The 15,162-nt window shown below is 39.3% G+C and overlaps 4 protein-coding genes across 6 annotated transcripts; 3 read left to right on the forward strand and 1 right to left on the reverse strand.

The window, feature by feature from the left end:
• The first annotated feature begins 596 nt into the window (after window positions 1-596).
• On the forward strand, window positions 597-4,695 carry LOC125473881 (stearoyl-[acyl-carrier-protein] 9-desaturase, chloroplastic). Its single transcript, XM_048577285.1, has 3 exons — window positions 597-894; window positions 2,541-3,045; window positions 3,807-4,695. The coding sequence occupies exons 1-3, from the start codon at window positions 779-781 to the stop codon at window positions 4,365-4,367; spliced, it is 1,182 nt and encodes a 393-aa protein (XP_048433242.1). The 5' UTR covers window positions 597-778; the 3' UTR covers window positions 4,368-4,695.
• A 592-nt stretch (window positions 4,696-5,287) lies between these two features.
• Window positions 5,288-6,166, reverse strand: LOC103951941. Its single transcript, XM_048573282.1, has one exon. The coding sequence runs from the start codon at window positions 5,989-5,991 to the stop codon at window positions 5,410-5,412; it is 582 nt and encodes a 193-aa protein (XP_048429239.1). The 5' UTR covers window positions 5,992-6,166; the 3' UTR covers window positions 5,288-5,409.
• An 869-nt stretch (window positions 6,167-7,035) lies between these two features.
• Window positions 7,036-12,072, forward strand: LOC103951828 (splicing factor U2AF-associated protein 2). Of its 3 annotated transcripts, none has more exons than XR_007255669.1 (14): window positions 7,036-7,194; window positions 7,399-7,524; window positions 7,845-7,985; window positions 8,075-8,253; window positions 8,577-8,789; window positions 9,005-9,097; window positions 9,169-9,207; window positions 9,643-9,732; window positions 9,822-9,924; window positions 10,139-10,219; window positions 10,792-10,868; window positions 11,078-11,158; window positions 11,295-11,493; window positions 11,625-11,810. XR_007255669.1 is itself a non-coding variant. In XM_009363285.3 (14 exons), the coding sequence occupies exons 1-14, from the start codon at window positions 7,107-7,109 to the stop codon at window positions 11,746-11,748; spliced, it is 1,527 nt and encodes a 508-aa protein (XP_009361560.2). In that variant the 5' UTR covers window positions 7,036-7,106; the 3' UTR covers window positions 11,749-12,072. The 3 variants fall into 3 exon arrangements, 2 of the variants coding, with proteins under 2 accessions (XP_009361560.2, XP_048433244.1); XM_009363285.3 differs by having other exon boundaries at window positions 11,295-11,386; window positions 11,625-12,072; XM_048577287.1 differs by having other exon boundaries at window positions 7,080-7,194; window positions 7,408-7,524; window positions 11,295-11,386; window positions 11,625-12,072.
• A 437-nt stretch (window positions 12,073-12,509) lies between these two features.
• Window positions 12,510-14,773, forward strand: LOC103951826 (pentatricopeptide repeat-containing protein At3g02650, mitochondrial). The gene is made up of 2 exons (XM_009363282.3): window positions 12,510-12,721; window positions 12,809-14,773. The coding sequence occupies exons 1-2, from the start codon at window positions 12,626-12,628 to the stop codon at window positions 14,333-14,335; spliced, it is 1,623 nt and encodes a 540-aa protein (XP_009361557.2). The 5' UTR covers window positions 12,510-12,625; the 3' UTR covers window positions 14,336-14,773.
• The last annotated feature ends 389 nt before the right edge of the window (window positions 14,774-15,162 follow it).

Raw genomic sequence — 15,162 nt, forward strand, 5'->3', positions numbered from 1 at the left:
AGGCCTCTTTACAAGGTAGGTTTCCAATTCATACAAGAGGCCTTTGTTCCTACGAGGATCCTTTGGACCGATCAGTAGAATAATAGTGATAGATCTCCTTATTGAACGGTAAGACATGTTGCTTTGCCCGTATGAGATGTTTGTGGAAATGAAAGTGTTTGCAAATTTACAACCTAGGAATTGTAGACTTTGTTTACATCCATGGAAAATGTTCATGGGTAATTGGGTATCGTCATAAAGACCTCTTTGGCCCTTGGGTTGGCTCAATTCGGCAATTTTGTGAAAAAATTGAGAAAATAAAAAATAGAGAATTTTAACGAAAAACTTTAGATATTGTTTACTTTAACGAAAAATCATATTTTTATATTAAAAAAATCAATCTTGATACTATTCTGTTTATCTTTTATTTTGTTTAAAACTTAAAATTTTCAAATCATTTTCATTAGTTTTTTTTAAAAAATTAGTAAAAGAAAAGGGAGCAAAGCCAAAGCCAACCGACTGTCCAAAAAATAGTGGCAATGACGTAATTAGGTGGGAACGAGTGGCCCTTATCGAAACAAGGTAACTTTAAATAAAGAAACTTCCCATCTGTGTCGCCAAACATTTCCTCGTTTGGTTGCGGCTGTCCTCTCTCCTTCTCTCGTCGTGTTGCCTTCCCCTTCTCTCCCAGTTAGAGCCTCACGTCACATAACTTGAAACCAACTCTCGTAATTAGCACTTCTCTGAGAATCACGAAAGCGGAAAGCTCGAGAGAGAGAGAGAGAGAGAGAAAGAACCGATGGCTCTGAGTCTGAATTCGATGCTGACCTTCCCGTCTCACAACCTCACTGCCAAGTCCCACAATCTCAAATCTCCCAAAATCTTCATGGCCTCCACTCTTCACTCCTCCACCAAGTGAGTTTCCTTCTCTTCAATTCATTTCTGCACTTTCATTGCCTGCGTAGGCGGCTGATCATCTTGGGTGCTCGGATTCTGTGCCCACTTGGGGAAAATGCAGATGGGTATCGCCAAGAACGAATATTTAACCATTCTGCTGATCTGGGTTTTTATTTTGTTAAATTTTATGCTAATTCAGCTGAACAGGGGTTGTTTTTGGATTTCTGGGATTCTATTTTGCATTAATCTCATTCATTTTGTATACTTTTTGAGAAATCTTTTGTAATTATTGACGTTGCTAAGCATAATTGAAATTTATTGTATCCCTATTTTCCTTTTTTTTTTTTTTTTTTTTTGTTTAATTTTTGGGATCCGGTTGTTAGCTAATTCCTCTTGTCTTTCACCTGCATGAATGGTTATCTGTTCAATTTTGCTACAGAAACATATAGAAAAACTTCTAATGATGATTGGATGCTTTTTGAATCTTATTTTCTAAAAAAAAAAAAAAAAAAAAAAAACCTCTATTTGCTCATATTGCTATTGAATTTTATTCTGTTGATCTTGATGGAATATTTTAAAAAGTGATATGAAAATCGCTAGTAAGTTTTCCCTTTGTATTTAACTATGTCTTACATTAGTTGAGGGGTAGGTCTGATTTCTTGGGTTTAACTCCTTCTTTTGGAACTGTGTCCTGTAAGTTGACCAATTTCATTTATTTAAACGATTTATTCAGTCTATGTTATTTCATATACAAGTTTAATGTATCAATTTTCCCCGTGTCTTATTCTTTTTATGCATTTTTTGGTTTTGTATTTCTCCGATTACTTGGTTTTTAAGAGTTAGGGAGAAAGTATATGGAAGAAAGGGTAGATGGAGAAAGTTGGTGGGAGGGAGAAGAAGAAACAAAGAATAATTAATGAAAGCAATATCTTGAAAGTAAAAACAGATTTAAAATAATTTTTTGGTTTCTGGTTTTTAGTTTTCATTTTGTGCACGACATTTTTCCTACTTCATTCAGACGATTCTTCTTCATCCTTCTTTCCCCCATAGACTTTCTACATACCTCAAGCACAAAAAAGTGAACTAAAACTAAAAATTTAATGGCCCCTTCTGTGATTGAGTGGTTATTATAAAGTTTTTTTAGTGATTTCTCACTAGTTTACTTTTTTCCCATTAAAGTCAGCTACTTTTGTGTGCACACTTACTCCTTACATTTTCAAGCATTTAGGTGTCATATTTGTTTGTTGATATGGTTGGTATCCATGATATCCATTTTTTTCCATGTTCTCGAGTTTTCACCTTTTCAGTTTTAGCTGTGACGCCGTAAGCAACAACTACTGTTTGTTGTATTCAGTTTTACAGCTGAATTTGGTAGTTGCCTGTATATTTGATTTCTCTGTTCTGTATATTGCGGCTGGTCATGTTTGCTCTCTCCAACACCCCCCCCCCCCCCCCTCCCTCTCTCTCTCTCTCTCTCAAAAAAAAAAAAAAAAAAAAAAAGGGCAATCTTAATCTCTTGCTCGTTTCTTGTTTTTGTTAACTTTGTATTACTATATGTACGCTCTCTCTCCCACCTCTAGATAATTATATCCAGAACGATGATGTTGTTAGAATCATTATTTGAAGTATGCCAATTTTTAATCTATTTTTTCTGCTTTATATAGAGAGACTGAGAATCTGAAGAAGTCTTTTGGACCTCCACGTGAGCTACATGTTCAGGTGACTCATTCAATGCCTCCTCAACAGATTGAGATCTTCAAGTCATTAGAGGGTTGGGCTGAGAATAACATCTTGGTGCACCTAAAGCCTGTTGAGAAATGTTGGCAACCACAAGATTTTCTTCCGATCCCTGAGTCAGATGGATTCGAGGAGCAAGTTAAGGAGTTGAGGGAAAGAGCAAGGGAAATTCCTGATGATTACTTTGTTGTGTTGGTTGGAGATATGATCACAGAAGAAGCCCTTCCAACGTACCAGACAATGCTTAATACCCTAGACGGAGTTCGGGATGAGACTGGTGCAAGCCTTACTTCCTGGGCTATTTGGACCAGGGCGTGGACTGCTGAAGAGAATAGGCATGGTGATCTTCTTAACAAGTATCTTTATCTCTCTGGACGAGTAGATATGAGACAAATCGAGAAGACAATTCAGTACCTTATTGGATCTGGAATGGTGAGTGCTTTCTTTCCTCTCATTTTGTCTGTTTTTGTTATTTTTTGGACACTGATATTTTTAGATAACTTTTCTGAGCCATGCTTAGGAATTTCAGCATTAATGTTATATCTTGAAGGATGCAAACTTGTCGAATAAGGGGCAATGCTACTGTTATCTTCTTCTTTTTTGTTTTAAATTATTGCGCTGACCGGAGTTTGAGATGCTTAAAACCTTTTGGCTGATCATTAATATATTACAGTAGGGAGACGAGAACAAGTCATAGAATGTGAACAGTACATGGTGTCTTAAAGTTCCAGTGCCATTTTTGTTTACGGAAGTCTTTCTTTATGTTCTTTTATAGCACTATGCTTCTGGCACCTCAGAGAACCTCTGCATTGTAACCGCTTGTGGAAAATGAAGCATTTATGTGTGACTTATGAACAAACTACTTTAAGGAATAGCCATTAAGAGATTACGTTGATTGGAATGTTGTAACTGCATGATTGTCACTTATTTTCTTGGATGTAATCTCACGAGTTATCACTACGATGTTTCAAACATACACACACACACACACACAGAACCTTCTTAAGAAGGAACATCTACCCCATTCTCCCTCTCTCCAATTTTGGTTGCCTGATTTAAACTCTGCGCATCTTACGCCTGTTAAACATAGCTGAAATTTTCTTTTTATGCTGTTAGTAGTTAGTACTATTATTATTACGAATAATTAATATTACATTTATACTATCTTGGTTTTCAATTTTGCTGTTCTGTAGGATCCTAAAACAGAGAACAATCCCTACCTCGGGTTCATTTACACTTCATTCCAAGAGAGGGCAACATTCATCTCCCATGGGAACACAGCCAGGCAAGCCAAAGAGCATGGGGACTTGAAATTGGCTCAGATATGTGGCACCATTGCCTCGGATGAAAAGCGTCATGAAACTGCGTATACCAAGATTGTGGAAAAGCTGTTTGAGATTGATCCAGATGGCACTGTGTTGGCCTTAGCTGACATGATGAAGAAAAAGATATCAATGCCTGCCCACTTGATGTACGATGGTCAGGATGATAATCTGTTTGATCATTTCTCAGCTGTTGCCCAGAGGCTTGAGGTGTATACTGCCAGGGATTATGCTGATATATTGGAGTTTTTGGTTGGAAGATGGAGCGTGGAGAAGTTGACTGGTCTTTCTGGTGAGGGACGCAAGGCACAAGATTTTGTGTGTAAATTGCCACCGAGAATCAGGAGGTTGGAGGAAAGAGCACAGGGAAGGGCCAAGGCTTCATCCCTTGTTCCATTCAGCTGGATTTTTGGTAGAGAAGTGAAGGTTTAATTGGGCGGTAGTTGAGTGCATTGTGCACATTCCCCCTGCGCCCAGCCACCCACCCAACCTATCCATGTCCTATTGTGTCTAGCAGAGAGTAATTTCGGTAGGGCTTGTCGTCGTGCCTTTTCAGAGGGTTGGGAAGTTTAGAAGAATGTGGGATGGAGGAGGAGTAAACTTTTGTTGATGCACTGTTTTGTTTTTCTTTCTTGTATTGGCACTGACTAGTATTTTGTTTAATCTGTCAACCTAGAAACTAGAAAGAAAAAAAAAGAGAGTAAGAATTGTGTTGGTTTCGTATTCCCTTTAGAATGAATGTGTGTGTTGTTTATGAGTATCTGCTGCTACTTCCCTTGCCCTCTTACGGATGATCATTTCTATTTTTGTTGGCTGTTTTGGGGTTCACTTTATAAAGTAATTGAATGATTTTCCTTCCTCTTATGACGCAATCGTCCGCCCGTCCCTCTCTCAAACTCTTGTGTTGCTCTTTAGGATCTGGACTCTTAAGTCTCACTCAAGTGAAGTGCATATGGTCCTCTTTCTTCATGCCAAAAAAGGCTGCCTTCTCTTAATTCCAAAAATTTCCTCAAATTAAAGCTGCTCTACACGCTACTCTATGATGTCGTGGTTGGATGGTTTGATGCATTTTCTTGGCCAAGGCGGAATTTAATTTTTTTAATTAGGCTTTCGTATCAGTCATGTATCAAGCGACTTGTGTGCGTGATGTGATTTGCTTGTTTAATTTTTGTGTTACTTGGTGGCGGCTCGATCGAACCAAGCCTCGGCAATTTTGGCTGCCAATTTTACCAATCACTTGCAGTGTTTAAAGTTTTAATCAACTAGTTTTCATTACAAATTAAGCTATGAATTCTATGGCCATTCCATTAATCCGAAACTAGTAATTACTAATCATCGAGCAGGCGAGCGAGTGAGCAAGCAATTGAATTTGAATGAACGAATGAAATACATAGTAAATTTATTTTAGAGAATAAAATTATAAATGAAATGAAATCAAAGGAGAGCAGCAGATCCAGCAGGCCTATGTTCCATGTTAGACTTGGAAAGGCCATGGCCAGTCCTTCAAATCCTCGTCAGCTGCTTGTTGCACCTTGGAACTCCTCATACCAGCAGCGCCACCACCACCACTTCCCTCAACGGAGGCATAGTACCTCAGGAAGAAGGCGAGTGTGAGCACCACCCACTCCAAGCAGAATATCACCACGCTCAGCCCTCCTGCCAATTTCAGAATCACACTCCCATCCTCTTCCCTCACGTACGACTTGAGCTCCCCGAGAAAGTCCCCCGTCCTCGTGAACACCAGCACCGCCACCGACCCTTGGAATATCGCCGTCAGCACCGTCGACACCATGTGCGCTCCGTACCATTTGGAGCTCGACCTGCTCCCCGCCGCCGCACATCCCGATATGGCCCCGGCAATTGTCAGCACGTGGAGCAGGATCAAGAAAAAGCCGCACACCGACGGCAGCAGCCGCAGAGAGAGCGTCAGGAAGATGCAGCTGGAGGCTGCTCCCAGCAATATGTAGTTGCTCAGCAGGAACACCTTGTGGGTGTGGTATTCCGACTCTGAGCTTGCTCCTCCCAACTTCGCCACATTCATCGACATGCCACCCATTTCCGAACAATTATCGAATGTATGTGTGTGCCAAATTTGTAGTTTGCCTCCACTAAATACGATACTAGATCTGGATTTCTCAAAGCTGATGATGAACCAGAAACTAATCGAAAGGCTGGATTTTTGAATTTGCAGGTGACTTACCCCTCTTCCTAATCGAGAGAGAGAGAGAGAGAGAGAGAGAGAGCGAGAGAGAGAGAGAGAGAGGGGTTTGTGATCCAGATTGCGGGGGAGCATCCCTATTTTATAAATAAAAAAGGGGTTGGCGGGGTGGAGGGCTAACGGTCATTTTATTCTTTTGGCTATCGAAGTGTAATGTGAGAGGTTCCCAAATCAAATGTGTGACTTGTGAGTGAGGATTGGAAATATGACCGTTGGGAGTAGTATCGGAATCCCCACCGCCCCCCCGTTACCAATTACCAAGCTTTTGTAACGGCTACTTAATTAATTTTTGCTCCTTATTTTTATTGTCTGATTCAATTATGTATATACGGTTGCAGACTTGCAGTAGCAATTGTTTGGTTTTCTGTTATTTTATATCTTAATTTTTATGGTGTTACTAACAATATGATTACGATTCAAGGGGTAAGAGGGATTGTGAAACTACTACTATAATTCCCATTATATTCAGTTCTCATTGCCCCTAGTAATTTTGATCAACATGTATGAAAGCAGACTTAATTTATGCATTTGAACTAACTAAGTTTCAAAATTGTAGCTCCTTCAACCAAAAACTGATAACTCTCTATATAAATCAAAAGAAGCACTTCATCGCCACATTTAAATTGTCACTAGTGCTACAATCAGTAGGATTTTCTCCACTCATAAACAAAAGTGATGTATTCAATTAATTTGACTAAAACATAAGGATATGCAATCAGACAATTAAAATTCAAATTCAATATCCCTTGTCCGAATTTGGTTTATCGGTAGAAGTGCTTTGGACCTCAATTAGAATTAGACGGGTGGGATGGCAAAGTTTGTACCCAAAAGAAGCAATTAGGCCCAAGTGATGGGAAAGAGCCCAAAGTTTCCTATTTTTTTTCCAATTAGTTTATTATTACAGATATTGCAATTACAATTTGGTCTGTTAGTCGGAGTCGCAGAGACAGACGATGACGTTGGAGAAGGACTTGCAGAGTCACCACCTAGAAGAAGAAGAAGAAGAAGAAGAAGAAGAGCAAGCGCAGCAAATTCATTCGGGTGCGTGGCGTGCATATTTTTTATATTTCGTAATTTTCGTTGTTGAGCAAAATCACTCAATCCTATCGTTGTTGAGCAAAAAACCCTTGGAAGTTGGAACTTGTATAAATGTATTCATATAATTAACATTGTATGTACAAATACAATGCAAGAATAGAATAAAGAAAATGGTTTTGATGTGTTTTGATATGGTTTGATTTGTAGGAGTTGCAGCAGCAGCAGGGTGGGAGCAGAAAAGATTGGGGACGGACGAGTTGAGTGAAGTGGGATGGTTCATTCTGGGCGAAAATCAACAGCATGTTGGTCCCTATGCATTCTCGGAGCTGCGGGGTGAGTTTGTTTTGTTTGCCTTGCCCTACCACTACCCCTACCCCTGCCCTTACCCTAGCAGCACCTTATATTATGTACAACCTATAATATTATTAATAACAATTGATATGAACATTCTATTGTCTGTGTGGAATGAAGAAAGAATAGTGATTCACCTCGATTGCTATGTAATGTTGATATGGAAATTGAATTTACTGCAACATTGTTTCCTTCTTCTGAATTTCAGTTCTACCCGTAATCAATTGAATAGAGCACTCTTTCAGTCTCACTTATCATGTTCAATTGCACTTCTAATTTGCTTACTTACTTCGCCTGGACAGAACATTTCTTAAATGGATACCTCACCCTCCATACGCTCGTCTGGGCTCAAGGAAGAAGCTCATGGCAGCCACTCTCCTCCATTCCCGACCTCGTCACTGCAATATCCCATCACGACCAAGTACCTCATGTTTCAACCGCAGGTCAATTCTTTGTTCTTTTTTATTCTTTGGATTTGGGATTATCACTTCCGTGATTTACTTGACTTACAATTTATTCACTTCTATTGCAGTGCCCCCAATCCCAACTGATGATGAGGATGACTTCGACAAATGGCAGAAGCATGTATGCGAGGCAGAACAAGCAGATAGTGACAGACCTTCTACGCCCCCCGAGGGAGAGGAAGAATTCACCGATGATGATGGGACAACATACAAGTGGGATCGGGGTCTTGGGGCTTGGGTTCCCCAGGTTGGTTCATGGTTGCTGCAACTTCTTATGTTTTTCTTATATTTCATTTTATTGTTTGTGGTGGTTTTTCTGTTCATGGTATATCTGGTAGCATGCCAATGAACGCACACAAGTAGATTTTTGTTGTTTGGTTGCACATTGGCGAACCTTGAAGAGAATGTTCGGTACCACGTTTCTGAACATTTCACCGAGTGTCCTTCCATGGTCTGTCGAAGAGATCAGTATTCCAATTTTATTAAATAGGAAAATTTTGATATCAAACTTGAAAATTTGTCTCGCTTGTTTTTGTTGAATGTATATTTGACTGATTTAATGTCTAATAGGATAGCGCTTTCGGGGTAGAAGATATGACTTTTTTGCAGGAAGAGGAAGTTTTACCAGCTGCCAATTTTTCTGAAGCCACCGCAAGGGAAGAGGTTAATGCACCTGTAAAGGCTTCCAATCCCTCTAAAGAAGATGATATCAATGGTAGCAGTGAGTTAGAAGGCAATCAAAGTTTTAAGAGGAAATTGTCGGATAAGGAAGCTGACAAGAAGGTTTACCCTTTTTATCTTGTTCTTTTACTTTTGATGATTGTGTATCTTTTATTTGTTAAAGCCTACTAATCAAACTCTATTGTTCCGTGGGAATGTGATTGGATCCTATTATTAAATTTGGTTATGCTAGTCTAGACTGGAAATGGTCTATGTGTATAGGATTTATGAAGCAGTACCAGTTGACCCCCCCCCTGTCTTATTACTTGTACTTTCAGGAAGCTAATAGACCTCCTGATAGTTGGTTTGAGCTGAAGATCAACACGCATGTTTATGTAACCGGATTGCCTGATGACGTCACAGTCGACGAAGTAAGTCCCCGTCATTGTTTTATTCTCTGTATTTATTGTGGCATACTACTAATTTCAGTGATATTCGTCAGGTGGTAGAGGTGTTTTCCAAATGTGGGATTATAAAGGAGGTAAAGTTTTCTTCTTTTCATACAATTCATGTTGTTACTTTGTTGTTTAGTACCATTTTTTAAGATGGTTCAATGATGCTTAAAATTGAGTTCAGAATTGAATTAATATCTTTTGGAATGGAAACTTTTAAAGATGCATTGTACTTATCTGAGCATTAGAGCAAAAAACTACGGGGTTATATAGCTTTAAATCATTTTCTGCATAATGATTTTTTTTTAGTCCAGTGTTTGTCCGCAACCAAATTCTTAGACTTTTTTCTTAAGAGTTATTGTCAAATTATAATGGAAAGTGGCCTTGTTATCGTATCATGAAACTAAGTGTGAACATTATACTTTGTGTTCCTTGTTAAACATCCAGCACTGTGTAGCTTAATTGATAAATATCTACTCTCATACTTCACACCATATAAGCTCGTTACTCAATGGAATTTATAGGATCCTGAAACAAAAAAACCTCGTGTGAAGCTGTATGTTGACAAAGCAACCGGAAAGAAAAAGGGAGACGCACTTGTTACTTATATGAAGGTAACAATGCTTTTTATTACTTCTGCTGTCTTTGTGATGTAACGTGTCATTTCTGGGTATTTTATTATATGCGTTTATGTAAACTATAGGAACCATCGGTTGTTTTGGCTACCCAAATTTTGGACGGAACACCTCTACGCCCTGGTGGCAAGGTTCTTATGTCGGTCACCCAAGCTAAGTTTCAGCAGAAAGGTAATTGTTAGTAGTCAGATGATATTTGTTGAACTGTTTTTTGTCTTGTACTTTTAGTGTGAGATTTTAAAATTTTTGCTACTTTATATACAAATGAGAGAACTACTGAAAAACATCATCAACACAGTATTAGAAACATTTTCAATAGCATGCCTTAGATTATGAGCTTTCAAGTGTGTTCTGTTTTATTTAAAAGCTTCTGTTATGTATGCAGGGGACACATTTGTTACCAAACAAGCAGACAACAAGAGGAAAAAGAAACTTAAGAAAGTGGAAGAGAAGATACTTGGCTGGGGTAGGTTCATATATTAATATTAGTCGTGTTCTTACTTAACCTTATTTTTCATGCTGATTCGTAAACAGAAAGCTTCTTGCATTAGATATCTTTATTCCGGTGAAGGAATACCTCATATTGTGATTCCTTTCCACTTATGCTTAAAGCTTCTAGTCTTGTCTTCCAAATGTAGTATGCGTTGCTTTTGCAGTCAGTTGTTCCCTTTCTTTTGTGAATAATAATATGCCTTTTTGTTTTATCATATCATATGTCATATATTATAGAAATTCTTCTACATCTTGAGATTTAAAATACAAACTACTTTTTCTTCTGCCCGCAGTGTGTTCATTGTTTTAATCATAAGGAAATGTTTGCGGATCATATGCATATTCCTATGTTTCACAAGTAGTTTCTTTGTGTTTCGGATTTTACAGTGAAGCATAGTGTGAACCTGACGTGGGTGTCTGTGGATAATTAGCATATGCCTATGCTTCATAACCTGCCGGACATTTTCTGTCATAAATTTTGGTATGAAGTACCTTATGTGCTCTACAACACTAATAGTATGATCACATTTTCTTCTTATTGAACAGCCGGCCATGACGATGGAAAGGTGTCAATTCCAGCTACTGTTATTCTTCGCTACATGTTCACTCCTGCTGAAATGAGGGTAAGTTGATAGCTGTCATAACAGATTATATGTAGTGTCTATGCTGTTGGAAAACTTGTTTTTTCCTTCTGCGTATCATGTATCAACGGATCAATAGTTGGTGATGTTTATTTGCACAACAACTTTCTCAATATATAAAGCCTTGCGAGAAGGGTATTTTATTATTCTGATCCTGTTCTGGTAACCTTTCTCCTAAATAATGTTTACAGGCAGATGAAAATTTAGGTCCAGAATTGCAGGCGGATGTTCAGGAGGAATGTGTGAAGCTTGGTCCAGTGGACTCAGTGAAGGTAATATACCCTTCATGTGTGTGATGAAGAATGGCATTCAGAATTTCTCCGTGATATGTGCATACATGTCTATGTATGTTCCTTTTTCTTTTCCCTTTCCTAATATCCTCAGGTTCCCATTTTGTTTTCTTTGTAGGTTTGTGAGAATCATCCCCAGGGAGTTGTTTTGGTCAGATTCAAGGATAGGAATGATGCTCAGAAGTGCATAGAAATGATGAATGGGCGATGGTAATCAATATTGTGTGTTTACTAAATTACAATTGCAGTTATTGTGTAAGGTTGGGTAGATGGTGCTGCTGCGGGAGATTTTTCAGTGTGCTCGGAAGTACAAGCTGGTACACCACATGTCATGACATTGAAAAATTTCTCGCCACTAAGAACTTAATTGTTTATTTTGTAGATTTCCAATGATTAGTCTTCCCATTTTCTTTTGGTTCTACATTTAATTATTATTATGTTCATTTAGGTTTGGCGGTAGACAAGTACATGCAAGTGAGGATGATGGTTTAGTTAACCATGCTTCTGTCCGGAATCTGGATGAGGATGCTGCAAGGTTAGAGCAGTTTGGTGCCGAACTTGAAGCTGAATGAGTTTATATCAATGCTCAATAGTTATGTCAGTCATACATCTGAATTAATACTCCTTGTAAAAAGATCCAGCATCCGATGCTCGTTTACTGTTTGTAGAATTTGTTGTCACGGGATTTATGAATTTGAACAGGGCTGAAGGTGTTTTAGTCGGATCTTGTAGGTTGAAATACCCTTAGTGCCTAGAAAGCAAAGAAGTGTTTCTGAAACTGCAAGTAATGTTGTATATTCTGTCTAATTAAGGTCTTTGCTAGTAACTAACTTGGATACTTAAGTTTGTTGTCATTTTTCGATTAACTTAATTGTTTCATGATCTTTCTTTGTTCACGATTTCTCCCTGTTTTTCTTTCAATCTGCCTACTACAATGGAACCCTATGCCACCCGCCGCCTTCCGAGCTTTGAACTAAAATGGTTAACTTGGGGTAACCTTAAGAATCAAGAGATAAAAATAGATAGGGCGTGCGGGAATCATCTCCCCAACTTGAATGTAATTTTGGATTGTGCCGCTGCGGACTTTGCTGGTTTGGCTTGGCCGAGATTTGTAAAGGTTTACTTGTGTTCGGCTTCCGTCCCTCCCTATAATACCCAAAGATGGACTTCGATGTGACCACGTGGAGACTAGAACGGATTTGAAAAATGAAATCTTAATGTTATAACTGCTGGGCCAACGGCCCAACATTTTAAACTTAGCAGTCCAGAGCCCGACGAGGAAGCAGTTAGTTATACGGGTCTTACCCGAGTGCAAAAGCCCACGTTTCATTTTCTGCACTTCTCCCCTCCGTCTCCCACTAGAGATTAGGGTTTTTGAATATGAACACCACAGTCGCTCACTGTTTGAGTTAAGTGAATTAGGCACGCCGAGCAGATCCATAGATAGAGATGTGGAGGTATGCAGTGACAGCAAGAGCAAGAGCAGCGTTCCTTTCGACGCAGGCGGCGGCACGGGAGCTGTCCGCAGCTCATCCAAACCACAAGGTGCTTTCCTCTAAAACACTAACTCCTCTACTTGATCAATTTCCTCATTTTTACACTAGATTCCAAAACCCTAGGTTCTTCTCTGAGCTCTCAGAAAACCCTAGGGATTCTGATTCCGCTCAAGGAGAAGAGCTACCTGCTCCTGTGGGATTTGGTGAAAATGTTGATTCCCAGCCGGACAATCTTGCCCCTGGGGATGGGGACGCGCAGGAGAAGTGTTCGGAGGGTGTTGATGTAGAGTTGCGGAAAGGACAAGAGGTTTATGAGATTGATTTGGAGCAGCTGGAGAGTGTATTGTCTCTCCTTCAGAGCAGTGCTGATGGGAGTCTTGAGTCTAATTTTGATGCTTTAAATTTGACTCTGCATCCTGAGTTTGTGGTTAAACTAGTCGAAACCCCGCTTGTTTTGGGTGAGAATTTGATTAGGTTTATTAAATGGGCTTTGAAGGAGAAACCCGAGTTTAGAGTCACTACTCACGTCCTCGATGCGCTTGTACGATCCACATGTAGTGGCCTTGTTAGGAAGAGAGATGTATACTTTCTATGGGATTTTGTTAAGGAGATTGGTGAGAAAGAAAATACTTTGTTGAATTTGGAAATTCTCAATGAATTGATATCCTCATTCTCAAAATTGGGTAAAGGGAAAGCTGCTTTTGAGGTGTTCAACAAGTTTGCTGATTTTGGATGTGTCCCGAATGCAGATTCATATTACTTTACAATTGAAGCACTCTGCAGGCGTTCATTTTTTGATTGGGCTCTGTCTGTTTGCGAGAAGATGCTTGATGCAGGAGTCTTGCCTGATGGTGAGAGAGTCGGTAGGATCATATCTTGGTTTTGCAAGGGCGAAAAAGCTAAAGATGCCCATTTGGTTTATTCGTCAATGAAGGTGAAGATGCAGGACCTGCCACGCTCGCCAGTTAATCTTTTGATCAGTTCACTCTGTAGGGAGGATGAAACTGTCAATTTAGCTCTAGAGATATTGGGTGATTTATCTGGAGAAGCACGGAAATATGGGATTAAGCTGTTTTCAGCTGTTGTTCAAGGATTGTGCAGGATAAAAGATGTTGATGGGGCCAAAAAGTTGCTTCTTGAGATGACAAGGGAGGGCCCACACCCAGGAAATGCAGTTTTCAATTTGGTTATCAATGGCTATTCTAAGGCTGGGGATATGGGAGAGGCAATCGAGATGATGAAGCTAATGGAGAGTAGGGGGTTGAAGCCAGATGTGTATACTTACACTGTTATTATGAGTGGTTATGCAAATGGGGGTCTGATGGAGGAGGCTTGTAAAATATTATCCCAAGCCAAAAACAAGCATCCTAAACTGAGTCCTGTGACTTACCATACAATTATCCGTGGATTTTGCAAACTGGAAGATTTTGACGAAGGTTTAAAGTTGTTGGGTGAGATGAAACATTTTGGGGTCCAACCTAATGTTGATGAGTACAATAAGTTGATCCAATCTCTCTGTCTAAAGGCTTTGGATTGGAGAACAGCAGAGAAATTGCTTGAAGAAATGAAGGATAACGGGTTACATCTCAATGGGATTACAAGGGGTCTTATAAGAGCAGTCAAGGAACTACAGGAGGGGGAAATAGAGATTGCAGAAGCCTAAAAAGGTTATCTGGTTTTTGGTACGCGGATGCTACTATGAGGACTTGCGATATAAAAGTGAAGCTTTGCAGTTTGTTTTGTTCGTGGTGCTTGTTAAACATCTCTGCTTCTCAATCATATAGAAAATGAAGATTGGATTTTTTTTTTATCAATTTGTTAGTTGCCACTTGGGTAACTACATAGCTAAGCCAGAGGCACGCCCCTGAAAAGTGGGGACTAGGTCCCCTTCCTTGCAACATGCAAGTGTGCTCTTATTTTCTGGGTGCCCTTTTGCTCCATCTTGATATCAATGGGGTAAAATAGCTGCAGTCTTTGGCTTCGTTTTTACTACGAATTTTATACCTTTTAATTTTTTTTCTTGTTTGGATTTTGATGTGATTTATGTTCTTAAACGCTATTTGAAGGTTAATGTTACTTGCTTAGATGCAGTTAAAGCTCAGGCGAGTTGTTGGAGCTTCAGTACTTGTTCTGAAAGAGGAAATTTTGTTAATTGTGCCTCCAGCTTCTTTTATTTCAGTTGCAACCCTGTCCTCAAGTGGGTTTCAGTTCCTCTTTTGTGTTCTAAATGTGCATATGAGTAAGCTTGGTCTGGTTATTTACGTGATTTTCTTTTCGAAGATCTGAAATCTGAAAAGCATTCAAACTGATGGTTCATCATACAGCAGAGAACAGAAATGTTTCTCTTAGGGCTGAAGAAGATGTCTGTTAAGCTAGGTAGTTTCAAGCGAGATAACAGTAGCTAGGTAGGTCCAATGCAAGTTGATTTGTTAATCAATAACCTATTTTTCTTGCTCATATGGATTGAATGTTATATAGCAGAACAAGAAA

This window comes from the organism of the source record quoted next, unplaced genomic scaffold (genome assembly GCF_019419815.1).
Source record: "Pyrus x bretschneideri cultivar Hongxiangsu unplaced genomic scaffold, Pyrus_bretschneideri_v1 Contig11, whole genome shotgun sequence".
In the NCBI taxonomy this organism is placed as follows: domain Eukaryota; kingdom Viridiplantae; phylum Streptophyta; class Magnoliopsida; order Rosales; family Rosaceae; genus Pyrus; species Pyrus x bretschneideri.